The 15,810-nt window shown below is 41.4% G+C and overlaps 1 protein-coding gene across 4 annotated transcripts in view; it reads left to right on the top strand.

The window, feature by feature from the left end:
- APP (amyloid beta precursor protein) overlaps nucleotides 1-15,810 on the top strand; it is a 229,439-nt gene that overhangs the window by 46,477 nt on the left and 167,152 nt on the right. For all 4 annotated transcript variants that reach the window (XM_072844722.1, XM_072844715.1, XM_072844706.1 and 1 more), the window contains exon 2: nucleotides 656-823. In XM_072844722.1, the coding sequence (XP_072700823.1) occupies nucleotides 656-823 (168 nt within the window). The remainder of the gene's footprint in view (nucleotides 1-655; nucleotides 824-15,810) is intronic.

Below are 15,810 nucleotides of genomic sequence, written 5' to 3'. Positions count from 1 at the left end.
CTGTAAGACCTTGCTGTGAGCACTCCCATTTTGATAGCGCCCTAGCCACTGGATTTTAAGGTTCAGTCAAAACAAAGCTTAGGTGGAAGCTGCTGCTTTTAACCCACCGTCTTTATAAGGCATGATAAAATACAGCCTGTGTGCTCAACATCTGAATGAACTAGAGACGGTCTTGAAAAAAGATACGTTGTGAGGTTGTGTTTGGTTTTTTGTTTGTTTGTTTTTTGTTGTTGTTGGGGGTATTTTTTAGGAAACTCTTGAGGGAAAACTTGTTACTTTTTTGCTAAGTGTTAGTGATCCCCCCCATGCAGCACCAGTGTACCAAGTATGTTCAGAAAACCAAACTTCTGTTACCACGCTTCAGCTATGCATGTTGTTCTGTGTTTAGCCCAAGTTGATAAGGTGATCATTTTGGGCCCCAGAAGAGTTTGTTTACAGCTTTAAACTCTGTGTTACATTATTGTGTTCTGGATTTCTGTGAAGACCTTATTTATGTTTCTCAACCCTGCCCGAATCAAACAATTTCAGCTTTTGCTACCATGGGTGGGTAAGCTTAGAGTTTGGTTCAGGCTTGCTTGAGCTGTTCCTGCTTTGGATGGACTGAACTGTCAAATGTGAGATTAAAATTCCTTTTTTTTTTTTCTTTTCCCCCCAGGTGCCTGCTGATGGAAACGCTGGGTTGTTGGCAGAGCCTCAAATTGCCATGTTCTGTGGGAAACTCAACATGCACATGAACGTGCAGAACGGAAAGTGGGAATCGGACCCCTCCGGCACCAAGACCTGCATCGGGACAAAGGAAGGGATTCTCCAGTACTGCCAGGAAGTAAGTACTGTCCTCGGGAATGACTGCGGTGGTTTTTCTTCTGAAGCACCAAAGTGCTGGAGAGCTGAGTCTTTAGGGACCTTCCTTTTCTTTTTTTTTTCTCTTCTGCTCCATTGCCCTTTTGTCCTTTTTAAAGAGGTTCTCCCCAAAGCATGTTAAAACAGCTTCAGAACCTGGTTGCTGGGGGTCACTGAGGCTGTTAGTCAATTTTGTCCCCCTGTCTTCCGCCCTTGGGGGATAATTTTGTATAGTATATGCACAATGAGCTTCTTGCTTATAAAGTATTTTGAATAAAGCTGAGGTGACAAGTTTATTATTTAAAATTTCCTTACTCTTTCTGGGTTGATCTTGAAAGAGTCAGCTGTAACACATCTTTTGTCATCCTACCATGATACTGAAATACAGAGGGTCAGTATGGAGTTATTGGTCTCTGCTGCACACTGAACCATTCAGAGCATAATAGAAAAAGCTCGCCCTAGAGATGAAGTCACAATGACTGATTTTGTATTTGAGAGCAGAAAATTATTACCCACTCACTTATGTCCTAAGAACAGATTGTGGATCTAATTTTGTTTTGTCTCCATGCTGTGATAGCGTGATAACCTCGTACCAGTGTATGACAATTTGAAAAGAAAATGTGGATTTCACGCCATGAAACAAAAGGGCAAGGCCTGAGTCGCTTTAGTCCTTATGTCTTTCTATACCATCTCTGCCTTTTTTTTAAGCAGGGGCTATTGCTTATTGCCATAGCAGTAGCTGTCTTGCTTCCTAAATGTCAAACCAATTCCTGTGAAAATGTCTCTTTAGAAAGCAAGATAATTCACTCTTCAGATCTCTGCTCTCTTAGCGTCTTCATTCCTGTCCTTTCACTCATTGATTGTTCCTTCTGTTTCTTGCAGTGTTTTGTTCAATTTTTTCTGAGTTTGGGCTGTATGGTCTAGAATATTAATTTTAAGGAAGAACTTGTAATGACTATTAAAATCAATTCTTCACCAGTGGCTTTGTCTTTTTACTAAAAGTATTAGTTTGTGAAATTCATAATATTTTTTGTTTACCACTAACAAAAATACCAAACCTAACCTACTAGTAAGGTTTCAGAGGTTTCTTCTGGTTTTCCATTGTCTCCTTTGAATTATCTAAATAAAGTTGATTTATGCATAGTGAAATTATTGAGGGTGAGGGAAGGAATAAGGAGATGGAAGTAGACAGTCAGTGAATAAAAGTCCACAAGGTAGTAGATCTTTCTAAACTTACAGAAAGGAATATGTGAATTTACAGGAAGTAGAAAGTTTGGATGGTTTTAAGGCATGAATAGCTCAGTAAGTTGGCAGTTCAGTTACAATTGCTGCAGGTAGGGAAGGATTCCAGAACAAGGGCTGGGAGTTGCAAATCTCAGCTGAATGTCAGGTGACTTTGAAATTTTGTGTGGCATTTAAAAAAAAAACAAAACCAAAACAAACCACCAAAAAAACCACCCACCTCTTAAAAATAAAGTGAAGAGGAAAGCAAAAGCAGTCAGAAGGTAGTAGCTATATACTGTTAGATGACAAAGGGAATAATAAGGAAAGCTGTGACGGCACATAAGGAAAAAATTCTTTGCCATGAGAGCGGCCATGCGGTGGCACAGGCACCCAGGCAGGCTGTGGAGTCTCCATCCTCAGAGGATGGGAGAGCTGAGCCGGTCAGGGGCCCAAGCAATGTGATGTGGCTCAGATGTAAGCCCTGCTTGGAGCAGAGGAAGGTCTAGATGCCCTTGTAGCTCCCTTTTAACCTGAATTTTTTTGAGAGTTTGAAATTTTCTCCTGACTGGAGAAACAGAGAGACCTTCTGTTACTTGTGTTTTTAAAGGTAAATATTTAAACTCCAGTGTGATGGTAGCCTTGATTTGAGTGCTGTCAGTTGATTAGCTTAATATTAGAAGATCGCGTCATGATATTGGAGTGTCTGTTTAGCTATGGTTAAAAGAATAGCATAGGTGGTTCTGCCTTGTCGTGGGGCAAGGTGCTGGTGGGTCTATTGCCTAAAAATGGGGCGGGCATCTTACCAGTTTTAGTCGATCTATGTTGTTATGGGTGTATGATTAAGCAGTGTGCTCTCATTAACTTCAAGGGAGCAATTTTGCTGTGGAGATCTGGCTAAAAACCCTTTCCTCGCTGTGCTCACCAGTAGGCTATTTGTGGGAAACTGCTGATGTCCTGGCTGTCCTGCCCTATCCTTACTCCCCACACGCACCTGAGCTGCACAGTACAACTGGCTGTAGGACACTGGTGGAGAAGGAGCAACCTGGTCTGGGGTGACAGAGCACATGGCAGCACTGGGGCGCTCTGTCAGGAGCTGGTTTGGGGGTGGGGAGGAATCATGTGAGCCCCTATTTTTTAATACTGGTAATAAATTCAGAAACAGATAGCAAATATTAGGAAGGTCGGATCTGCTGACAGCAAGTTAAAATGAACTTGCTGGGTGGAAAGAAGCTCCCAGTTCAGTACGACTCTTCTCCGTAGTCTTCCCTGCACCCCTCTGACCAGGTCTGGAGGGAAGACTATGGAGAAGAGTCATGCTCTTCTGGGAGCTACCATGGTCTGCTACCATGGTGGGCTTTGACTTTGGCTAGGAAAGGGCACTACTGTTTTGCTTCTGTTTAACTTTCCCATGACCTGGCAAGAGAAACAGAAGAGTCAGATAAAAGCACCCACTTCTACCAAAGAAATGAATTTGTAGAGAGGTGCTAGTAAATGCAATTCAAAATGGCTTCCCAGCTGGGGAGCCCCTTGTTGCTTGATGCTCCAAATATGCTTAGTATCCCTGGGGTAACAAGTGAGGTGGTTTTACTCTTGCCTTCTGCTGTTTACATTGGCTGCGAGACAGCGCTTACTATCAGGCCCAGGGAACAGGGTAAATTTGCATTTTCCCATTAGCAGGAAACAATAGGCATCAAGGCTGAGATGTGGTACCTCTTGCATTGGAATAGTATGCAGGTAAAAATCTCCTTTTTGATGACTTTTGCCAGATATGACCTTTTCCTTCCTTCCTTCTTCTTCTCCTGTTTGTGCTGCTTTTTTCCCCAAAAGGAGGACTGCTACTTCTTGGGGTGCATTTTTTCTCAGTATAGGCAGAGGCTGAGCGTGTATGCTCTGCTGATCAAGCAGACAGGTGCTCTGCCTGAATCTATGTTCTTCATGCTCCCTGGCACCATGCAGCTTCCTTGGGTCTTCATTCTTGCTGTAGCAGCAGCTGTTAGTATCACTCTGCTGAGGTACTGTTTTTTTTCCCCAGCTCTGAGCAGAGCCCTGAAATGACAGGGAGCAGGGGAAGGTAAGATTTCTCCCTGCATCTCCAATGAGAAATCTGTCCATCCTGGTTTTTGTTGCAGATACCTCATGTGGCTCTGCAACAGGCACTGTGATTATGGCTGTAGTGCAAGAGATGATGCTCTACTGCGGTAGGTCCTGTAGAGTTAGCTTATGCACCCAGTTCCTCCTACACCAGGGACATATCAAAAGGAGCCAACTGAGCAGAAATTCACTGAGCAAGTACAGTGGAGATGTTGCTCTGTAGCTCCTTGGCTCTAAAATAATACAGGTTAGTAACTTTTATCAGGAAACTCCGGTTAATCTAAAATGATACTCTGTGTAGCCACTGGCTTTGTTTTTTTCCATGGAAGGTATCTTACAAAAAATAAAATCTCCCCTTTGAGCAGAACTTACAAGTAGATGTGTTCCTCTGCCTGTTATAAGCTGTTTTAAAATAGCTTTTCCTGATGACGCCAGGTCAGAGGCCTAGGTGGTGGGCAGAGCACTGGGCTGGAAGGTGCATGAAGTACAGAAGGGCTTACATTTGCTGGGAGCCTTATATCTTTTCCTTGAGATCATTGCCTCTCCTCGTCCACTGCCAGTGTAGGTGGGTTTTGAAGTCTTGATGCAGGAAGTAACAGTAGAGGAGCATTGCAGGGGCAGAAAGGGAGGAACGGGGAATAAGCAGAACCGCCTACATGTTTTAAAGATCTATGTCACTTGTTGCTTCACTTCTTTTGAGTGGGAGCTCAGTTCAGCACAGGAACTGTCTGGATTTATATTTGGACAACACATCACAGTTTAAAGATGACAAAGCTCAGACTGTACATTACTTATTTGAAAGGAAATGGAAGATACTTGAGTGCTGCCTTCTAACTTCCTTGAGTGCAGTTATACTCTGCTACTGAGGTCACAAGAAGTGGTTCTGGAAGCAGGTCACATCTGTCTCCTGCCTTCAAATCTGCACATTCTCCCTTGTTCAGCCGAAGATGGTGGCTTTTGGGGTTTGTTTTTAAATATAGCAAAATCAAGCTTTCTTGGGTGGAATGAGATGCTGGTTAGAGAAGTACAATTTACTAGTGGTATCTTTTAATCTCAAACTAGCTAGCATGCTGCTGTATTAATTGTACCTACTATTGAAAAGTAAAATGGCATGGGCCCAATCTGCAAGCAGCTGTCAAATGCAAGTGCTGCAGGTGCTAGAGCAATGTTGCGTTAACGTAAACAAGGTGGTTACACCTGTGTATGTGCCAAAATCCTTAACCTGTTGTCAGTGTACTAGCTGACACTTCAAATCAAGCCATTGGTCAATCTAGTCCTGCCGCTGACACTGCAGTACCAGCTGTTTCGGAGGGATGTTGGAAAAACCCTGCCATACACAAGTACTGGGTAAATAGCCCCCTGGGAAAAGTTTCTTCCTAACAGCCCCTGATGGGTGGTTAGCTGATATACTGAAACAGGCGGGCACCGCCGCTCCTGGATGTTGCTTTTTGTTGTTTTGTGGAAGAAACCGGGTACCCCCACCCACACATGTTCAAGCGCTGGGGTGGCACGGTACTGTTGAAGGAAGGTGTGTTTTGGAGCCAGCTGTGCTCGCACTGGAGGCCAGTCAGCGCCTTGTCTTACTAAACAGTTTTCATAAAACCAATCTGGAGCCTGCTCTTTGGCAAAGTATGTGTTTTCAGAGTCACATGAATATGCAGAGTAAGAAGTTAACTTAGGTGTGCTCAGTTCCTTGTTTAAAGGGAATGAGTGTTCAGATGGAAGATCCTGGTATATGTTGTATTATATTAGCAATTTTGAACAGCTACTATGTGCTGAATTTTATGTCTGGTAATTGGGATACATTAGTGAGTTCCTTGAAGGACTGAAATTATTTTGCTGCCTGTGATGAACTTGGTGTCCAAAATGAATTGTAAAAACAACACTCACAGCTGGCAAAAAATTCATTTTGTCTAATGCATGGATTTTTTTCCCACTTAGTTTAATTTGGAGGTGCTTATTTCCCTTTTAAGTATGCATGGAGTTGAACAGAATGGAAAGGAATGGTTCTGAAAATTGTTTTGTTTTTCCAAGACCAAACCAAAACTATAATAAAATTAGTTTGAGTCTGAGTATCACGTGCATGGTTGAGCGGATGGAGTGTAAACCTGGGAGCCTGGAGATCTAGCTGTGCCTTGTAATCAGCAGGTGGCTTGCTGTGAGAACTTTGGCTAGGTGCTTAGAATAACTTTCAGATGTAGAGTATATATTGGCTTTGGCAAGTGTTATACCTGGCATCTCTGGAACCACATCATGACTGCTTGGTTTCTTTTGTAAAATCATGACATGTGTCCACGTTCTTTCTAAACATCATTGAGATCCATGACTATCTGGTACTGAATGTGTGTTTCTTACAAAAGTCCTCCCCAGAAGTAAAAAAAATTAATTATAAATGCACACTACTATGCTCTTAACTATATCTTTGTGTTACCTGGAGCAGAAAATAGTAAATTCAGATAACAGATAATTTATTATAACTGTTGACAGAACAGTGTTGACATTTCTAATGTCTAATGATAATACTTCCAGAAAGTATCTTCTTGTCATTTGCTCAGATCTTCTCTGTTTATGCCACGTGTTTAGGTGAGTTGCTGGTGAAACCCAAAGCCACTTCTTAGCCAGATCCAGTACAAGCTGGAATGTGACCATAATAAGGCTTTGACATTAATTCACCCCACAACCTCTGGCTTCAAAGTAGTCCTCAAGTCCCTTGTGTTGTAGATGGGCCAAAAGGGCCATCAAACGACTGCCCCATCTTAATTTTTATTTACTTGCTTGGCTCCTTACTGCCATCATCTCGGATAATCCTTCTGCACTTGTTGCCCTGGGCCCACGCCAGGCAGAATCAGGCAGGCAGGACTCTCTAGTCTTTGTCCTTGTCGAGAGCTTCTAGAGATTTGTTAAAGGGTTCGTTGAACTGGCAGGGATGGTGAAGATTTTAAAAAGAAAAAAATAGTTTGTCCTTTTCCTCTGAGAAGAGAATTTGAGATGCAATGCAAATAGTCTTGCTGCTTTGATAATGGTTTCTCTCCATGTTACCTTGTCATTTTCATCCTAATACGAATTGTTGTTTTTATCTAGGCTGCATAATGTTCTCTTTCTAGTTTCTCAAACCAAATAGCCACTGTATTGAAGAAGAAAATGAATTTTAAACCTGTGCTACTCCAAATTCAGCAGCTTAAAAAGCCATACATTTTGCTCTGAGGAAAATGATCTATTTAATGAAACATCATGGAAAACATACAGATTTTTGGCAGCACAGACTGTCCTTAAAAACAAATGACATTTTCAAGGCAAATGTGTGTTGGTATATTCAGAGATGTGCACAGTCATGCTTAAAAGCTTAGGTGAATGGTATCTTAGCACTCTTTGCATTGATTATTGAGGTCTTTTGTTTTACTTAGCTTTTGGTCCACAGCAAAATTTGAATTAGTTCACTCTGTCTGCCAGTGCTTAAATCTCATTTGCTTCAGTGAAGGCTTAGATTTTGGAAATGCTGGGTCTACTACTGATGGTATATTTATCCTGCAGTTAAACCTTAGTTTGCTCATCATATAACCTTCTTGAGAAAGAAGGCTGGGCTTTTTAGCCCAGACTGTAGTCTACCACTTAAATATATTTCAAATCAAGTGACTGATAAAACTTGGAGCATACGTTGCAAGATAATGCCTGCCTTTCTTCTGTTGATAATAAAAAGGTCCCCTCTCATTTTTTTCCCTACACAGACCTTTTTTGCATGTCTTGAAAAGAAAATAAATGGAAAACATGAGGATCTCACTATGTTGTTGCTTTTATGATAAATTTTCCAACTCCTTTTGAAGTAACATGTTTTCCTTGTGGAAGGAGGATGCTTCTGCTTTGAGGCTGAGGGAGGAAAAAGGGTGAAAATGGAAGATGATTGTCTGCATAGATATATATTTAGGTAAATGTGTACTGCAGTGTTTAATGGAGCTGCGATGCTGCATTTTCCCCTAGATTAATTTTGAATTTCACAGATATGATGGACTAGATGAATGGCTCAACTTAATCGGCGGGTTCCACCAGTGTAGTGTTTGTGCCAGGAATACGATTGTTTCTTCTGTCCTCTAAAATGTATGAATGCAGTGGCTGTATGCAGGGTAGTCCTACTGCCTTTTTTGGTTGATAGTTGAACTAGCAGACAACCATTTAGCATGTGATCAGGATGTCAAAAGATGTCTGCTAAATTGGAGATATAAAAGACAAGAAGAAAATGTTTCACATTATTGTCAGCCTGCTGTGCTTGTGGTTTGCTCCTGAAGGTTACAAAAGGACCGGCTAACCACACTTGCACAAGTCTCTGTACGGAAGGGAGTGAAGCTCAGCTAGCCCAACTCTTGGCCTTACTGAAGCCCGAAACTTCCAAGACAGCTGTGTAAGCATTGCATGTGGTCTGTAGAGATGTTACCTCTCCTGCACCTCTGATGTTGCATGGAAGGTGTCCTGGTGGGGACAACACAGCGGACCTCTAATGCTGCGTTTCACCATTCTTTTTTCCTTCTTACATACAGCGTTATTGTAGTAAGCTGTCTGCTATTTTCTTTACAGGTACGTCTCCCAAACATCCTACACTATGGACTGGTAGCAGCTGTTCCTTTAATAAATAATATTATAAGCCCAAGAGATACTAGGCGTAAAGTGTGATGATTACCTTAAGTAAAGAAAAATCTATTATAAATATACAACTGTTACATTTCAGACCATGCTTGCATAGACACTTCTGCCTGGCACAGCTCGTTGCACTTTTGCTAAAGTCATCCTGGGTCCTCTCTAACTCCTGGCAGTTTCCACTCTGATGCAGTTTTTATTCTTGGGGAGGGATGTTTTCAGCAGTAGGTCACTTCCTTGATCCGGCTTCTGTGTTAGCGCTGGCTCGTGGAGAGGTGTTAGAAGTACATGGACAAGGGATGGAATAAGGCAGGAATCATGCCCTGGCAACGTCAGACTTGTGTCCAATTGAAGGCACTGAAACCGCAGCCCTAGCATCTGCGAGTGTACCTCTGCAGATGGGTGGGTGCAAGTGTGACTCCTTGGGACTGGTGCTCCTGAATGCTGAGAGGCTACTAGCAGGATTTGGGTGTTTGGGTGGGTTTGAGTGTTTAGGGGCTTCAGGTCTTTTTGGTCTTCATTATGTCTCTGTGCGTGACTGGGTGTATATGTGAATAGGTTATGCCTCGTGGCATCCCATATTTTTTGGGTCGTCTGCATCCCTTATGGATGGCTCTAGAGCTTCCTATGCTATATCTTATTGCCTTTTCTCGTGGTGGTAGTGTTACTCTCTTCTGGGGGTTTTCTTTCTTTTTCTTTTTTTGGGGAGTAGGGTTTTTTCTTTCTCTCGTGTCCCCCCCCTTCCCCCCCATTTCACCCTTGTCCGTTCTACTTTGAAATATAAGGAAATCAGAAACATTGACTACAGATGTGTTTATTTCACTATAACAGTGCATATGAAGCTCATTAGTAGCAGACAGTGGGCTGATCTGTCTAGATTGGTAGCACAGAATAGGTTCATGTTCAGAAGTCTGTCTTTGCAAGTAAAAGGGCATTATGCTCATATTTTCAGTTGTCAGTTCTGCAGGCAAAAATAAAAAGGGGAAAGACAGTTTCTCTTGCTCCGTAGCTTTGAAGCTGTCAGGGAGGTGGCACTTGCTTGAATTCATAGCAGGGCAATGCCCCAAGGTTGAATGGTGGAAATATTTCTTAATTTCTGGGACATTGCATTTTTTCCCAAGCAGTTTATTACCACTGCTCTCTAATTCATACAGCGGCATTATCATCCAGTTAGCCTTTATCCAGTTAAAATTATTATTTAATACTGTACTGAGTGCCTGCTTTAATCTTCCAAATACTGTATACCTCTGGCTAATAAAAAATCTTACTGATAACCTATTTTTATAGATGTGTGCTCCTTACAGAATATCTTTCTAGATGGTTGTGGATTAATTATCATTTATAATCATGGAGAGATTTCTGAATATCTGGCCAATTATTGATGCCTTTATCCACCTTTTTCCTTTATATACATATAGCATGTTTTTTTAATAGTTTAAACAGAATTTTAGCTGTTAATTTTCTTCCCTTTTTTTTTAACTGGAGTGGGGTGAGAATTTCACTCAAGGGGTGTTACTGCAAATTGCTAATGAAAAAGTTGGAAAGGTGAGGATTTTAGATTTTTAGATTTGTTTCAGAGCTCTTGAGGCATCACTGAAAACAGAGCATTGGATTTAAGGTCCTTAAGACTATTCCAAATTGTTGAGGCCTTAGGGTGAATCCTTGCTAGGGAAAGGGCAAGTGTCCTTCTTTTTAGCTACAGCAGGAGTTTCTAGTAGAAAGATAGTGTGTAGGGGTTAGAAGATGCATCACAATATCTGTTAAAACATCAGCTTTGTATTTGTGGGTGCCAATAGCTGTTGCATATATCAACACAACAAAAAGGAAAATTACTTGTGCAGTAATGACAATACCATGTTTAAATTTTTTCTTCTGTCTGGGTATGAGCATTGAAACATGAATACTGTTAATCTGGATATGAGGAAATATGATCTGATACAAAATTTTTTCTTCCAACATAGTTTCTCTTTCTATAAATATCATTGTAGGTCAGAAAAGCACTGACCCCATGGAAATTTAATGATATGCAAGATGTCCAATTCCAGCTGTCTGGAGAAACCGCACAATGTTTCTATTAGAACGTAAACCAATGCAGTTTAATTGGTTCTTATCCTAAGTCATATGACTTCTTGAAGAACAGTGATAATTAAGCATTTATAAAACACCTAATTTCCTCCATTCATTACTCACTTCTTCCACTTGGCCTGGGAAGACAGCTCTGCCAAAGAGTTGTGGTCAATAAATGGCTTCTTTGTAAACTCAACTTCTGATTTGCACATGGGAAACTATTGTTTTTTGAGACAGTATCAAGATCCATTAGTATTTTTTGCCTTTCCTTCTTTGAGCCAATTACAGACTTTGAGAAGAAAAAAAGGTAAATTTGATTTTGATGAGTATTCCTTTAAACATCTGTGAAGTGCTGCAGCTAACATTGCTTGTCCAAATTCCCACACAGCTTGGCAAGCCTGTACACTACAAGAGGAAAAAAAAAATCAGAAGGGATCATCCAAGAAGCAGGAATTACATTTATGCTTCTAAACAAGCAACCTAAGGGGATTTGATAAGACTGATCTTATTAAAGCTAAACTTGTAATACCATGCAAGTTAATACGTGTATTTAGTATTTTAGAGGAGATTGTCATAGAAGCTCTCACTTTGACCTATTGCGGAGAACACATCGGTGGATATGCTAATAGGCAATTACTTGCTGAAGTCTGGAAGATGGCTTTTACGGCTTTGGTGCCAGTACGGATCAGAGCCCCTCTGTTGAGCAGTGGTGTGATGTTTTCCTATCACCGTTTCATTTCTCTACCCCAGGCATTTTATACAAGAGCACCGCTCTGGTTTGGAGTTTGGAGCAACATGGCGGACCAAGAAGTCTCCCATATTGAGCCAGGTGCGAAGTTCCTGATTGTCCCCACTTTTGCATACTTCTAATTTTGGCATCTTGAGCTGTTGTAGCTTAAGATCTGTAGCAAGAACAAACAGTCTCTCCTATGAGACTGTCAGATTCTGTGAGCTAATTTTACAGTTTCTTACCAAACTAACAGGAGTGTCGCTACAGAGCGGTTTAGAGGAAATGTTGAGCTTAAGTGGTACATGCTGTTCCAGAAAGAGCCAGTTTTCTTCCCCTCCTCCTCCTCATTTCTGCTCTGCCAGATTTTAGCGTATGTCTGATCTTGCGATGAGGAAATTTAGGGAGCTGGACTGGCACAAAGCTAACCCCTGCAAACAAACAGAAAAAAGGATGAGTTTCTCTCTCTGCCCTGGCTTGCTGAGGGTCAGATGAGCCAGAGTGCTAACGTGGGAGAGGTGGAAGGGGAGGGCAGGACTTTCCCTTCTTATGGCAGCTGACCAGAGGATGGCTTTGCTATGGTGTTGGAACAGCCTGTGAAGGAGAAGCTTTTTAGATATTTCTGAAGGCGCTACGTCTTTCTGCCTCTTGGTCCTATGTGTTTTCAGAAGAACATACACAGTTAATACCTGAATTTCCCCAGCAAGTTTTCTCTGGCAATAGACAACACGAAAAATTTAAATGGGAAAAAAATGGATGCTATTAGGTCTAGAAGACAGATGCCAAATCAACCCTATAATGAAGATCAGGCCACATATTAGTCAGAGATGCAAATGTGGCTCCATGATTTAATTTTGGGCAGCAGTAGGAACATAAGTAGAGAGCAAATAGATTCAAAATACCAGAATCTGTGCAGAAAAGGAGAGGAAAGAAGGCAGGTGAAAATAATGAAATGTGAACAAGGCTGGTATTTTTAGGGAGGATAATGACAGCAGGAAGGACAGAGGAGAATTGACAGATGAATCAAAGACTGAGAAATTTGATGTAATGCGGTATCCCTGTAGTGGTTATCTGATCTGAAATTTAGTTTTCTTGGGTCATTTGCTAAACTCTTCTTCCACAGGCCTGCCATAAGTATTTTGAGAAAAGGATATGGACCCTCCATCTCCAATGTAGAGTCCCAACTGCTTGCTAGTGGTTTTGCTGTTGCTTCTGCCAGGGTTTTGCAGCTGGAGGTGGAGGAGGAGTGGTTGCGCTCAGGAGCATCAGTTTCACGTGCTGTTTTCTGAGATTAAGGTTCTTTGTTGCTGTTGTTTGGCAAACTAAAATCCTGTTTTAAGCATAATGCAGAAGTAGATTCGATATTTGCAAATTAATGGGATGTATTAATTTATCACACTGTGTAGCCATGTCATAGAATTTCTTGTGGGAGAAGCGCTGGGCTGTGTTATGGGTTGTCAGAGGGTCAGCCTGACGGTTGTCACGGGGCACCAACAGATCAGTGCAAAACCGCTCGCACTGCGCTAGGAGTTTGATACAGAGTTATTTGAAGTCTGTGCAAGTCCAAGTGACTTTGCTGCTTAGATTAGTCTTTCTCCAAAGATCTTCGATCTAGTCTAACGTCTTGCTTTCATGAGTACTAAAGAAATTAAAGCTTACCTCTGAAACAGTTACCCTGCTAAACAACAGAAACTGCTAAGCTACAGAGCGCAGTAAGAAAGTAGATAGCATCATAACACAATCCTGAAGATAAGAGCGTTCAAAGCTTTGATCTGCTTTTTTCATTCCTGAAAGTTTCAACAGAAGTGTAGGTGTGGTGCAGTGAGGCGAGAAGTACTCTCTCTCGCAAGGTGAGCCAAGGCAGTATGGAGTGTTAAGGATTTTTTGTTTCTTCTTTCTTCATCAGTTTGAAAATCCTTTCTATCAAGAAGTACTTGATTGCAATGATCAAACTTGATTTATTTATTTTTACTTCAGTCCAATTCAGTGAACTTAGTTCCTGTTGGAGAAAGGGTGCCAAAGATCGTTTTAAAATAAATGTATTTAAAGGCTGTTTGCCAGTCTTACTGTGAAACAAAAGTAAAAGAGACATATGATAAATTATCATACTTTAATATTAAAGTTCTTTCTGGTTTTTAAGGAATTGGCAAATTGGACGATCATGCAAGAACAAAAATGATTTGGTCGTGTTACTGCCACCTGAGTTGCAATTACTGTAATGACTCCAAATGTACCTGTTTGTGTGGCAATTAATACAAAAAATAAGTTTTTCTGCTTAGCTACTATTGATGATACCAATCCGTTAAATACTGTTGTAGTAAACATTTTTGATGATGAAGGGCAAGTCAGTTTGATGCCAATGGTTGAGTTCGATAGTACTTGTAAAATAGTACTTGAAGCCCCTTTCTTGTTATTCTTTCCTTGACGCCTTTGCTGGGCTTTCCTACACAGAATGTCCTGTTCTTGAGGTGCTTTGAGCTTGTGTAGTTGGATGCAGCCGTAACAATTGCATGTTAATTAGTTGCCCCAAGCAACTGGTTAATTGGGGAATTGTTACGCAGTGAACAAGGAGAAATGCTAGTAGACTCTGGTAGACTCCATGAACATCTTCTGTCAGTCGGTCTACTCAGCATGTGGTGTCATCTTCTGGGCATTCGTAGCTTCTGCTTTCTTAGCTTCAGAATTGGAAATGTTAATCTGCGTCATGCAAAAACTTCCTTCTTTCCCCCCCTACCAGCAGTAAGAGTAAAGTAACTGAGGGTTTTCATATACTGTTTCCTCTGTGAAAGGTATTTGTGTATCTGCCTGGTAGGGCTCTGTTAGAGGAACTTGCTCTTCATCTGTGCAAAGGGCACTGATGTCCAGCATGGGAATAACTGAATACTCAGGCAGGAAGAGGATTGATGCTTTTTTAGAGTATTCAACCAAGGTCACACTTTCTTTCCCGATTTTTAATGTTACCATACCATTAGCCCAGCGTATCTTAAAAGTAACAATCAGCAAGACAGGCAACCAGCTTGAGAGTGCCAGCAGTCAGGAATGGCTGAATCTGCAGTCTGAAGCCTAAGTCTTGTTAAGACAGTAGAGCATTTTCTGTGGCCATGTCTTTGTATTTCTTTGGAGATTATGCCTTGGTGAGAAGGGGGCGCAAGCTTCAACAGAAATGAAATCCTATTGCAACCCTCATTGTTTTCCTCTTCAAGAGCAAAATATACTACAGGCTTGAGTTGTGTGAAGTTCAGAAATGTCTGTGGAGTGGAGTTGGTTCTAAGCTCTCAAAAATGATAGAAGTATTTACCTGTTTCCCCCCCACGTACTTGGAGATGGTAGAAACAGGTTTTGTATCATGTTTTGGGACCACCTTACTGAGCTAGCGTGGTTCAGATTTCACGTAACAGAGCAGTTCGTCCAGGGTAGGAGTCAGAGCTTGGCAAGTAGTTGTGTCATGCTGTCAGCAACCTGTTACTGCTGTTACTCATGTTAAGTAGACATAATTATTTTTCTTTTCATGTTGAAAGCCTGATTCATACAGTATGTGGACTGAGAATGCATAGTGATATTTGCCTTTTCGACCCTGTGACAGTATCTGGCTGCGATGGGTGCTCTTTGCTCTTGGACTGAGTGTTTGCCTGTTGTGCGAGCGGATTGGGAGATCTGCTGGAGATGCATGGTGCAGAGGGGCATGGGCATGTTCCAGTTGCACAGTGTTTTGGATTGGAAAGCAGATGCAGGATTACAGTCCTTCCTACTCTGCCCTTTAAAATTCAGGATCGACATGCCTCAGAAGATTCATAATCAACTTGAACTTTTAAAGTTTATTCTAATGCTCCCTTTGCTCAGCATGCTTTTGAGCACTTGGAAATGCACATCCTGTTTCTGCTTGAGAATAAGGTCTTACATATATTGGTGTGAAAGTTTTGTTGGATATGATTGGACTTAATGTTATGCCACAACAGTGTTGATCTCTAGGGATTAACATCACTGTGGTCAATTGAGTCATTGGGAGCAATTTGAAGTGCTTCTGGTTTCTCCATTTGGCAACCATCCTAATCCTTTTGAGATTGTTCTTTTGTAGGAGAAGAAGAAAAAAAAGCTTTTTATTTTTCTGTCTTTGAGTTGGTGGATTCAATCTTTCTGTTAAAGAAGTTGGTGTCAGGATTCCCATTGACTTCAGTGGAGCATGCAGTACAAGGCCTCAAAAAATGTTTTGCCATCTGTGTGGGAACAGACTGCAG

Source organism: Ciconia boyciana, chromosome 1 (genome assembly GCF_034638445.1).
Source record: "Ciconia boyciana chromosome 1, ASM3463844v1, whole genome shotgun sequence".
NCBI classification, from domain to species: domain Eukaryota; kingdom Metazoa; phylum Chordata; class Aves; order Ciconiiformes; family Ciconiidae; genus Ciconia; species Ciconia boyciana.
The sequence above is the reverse complement of the archived record's forward strand: the minus strand, read 5'-3'. Positions and strand labels throughout refer to the sequence as shown.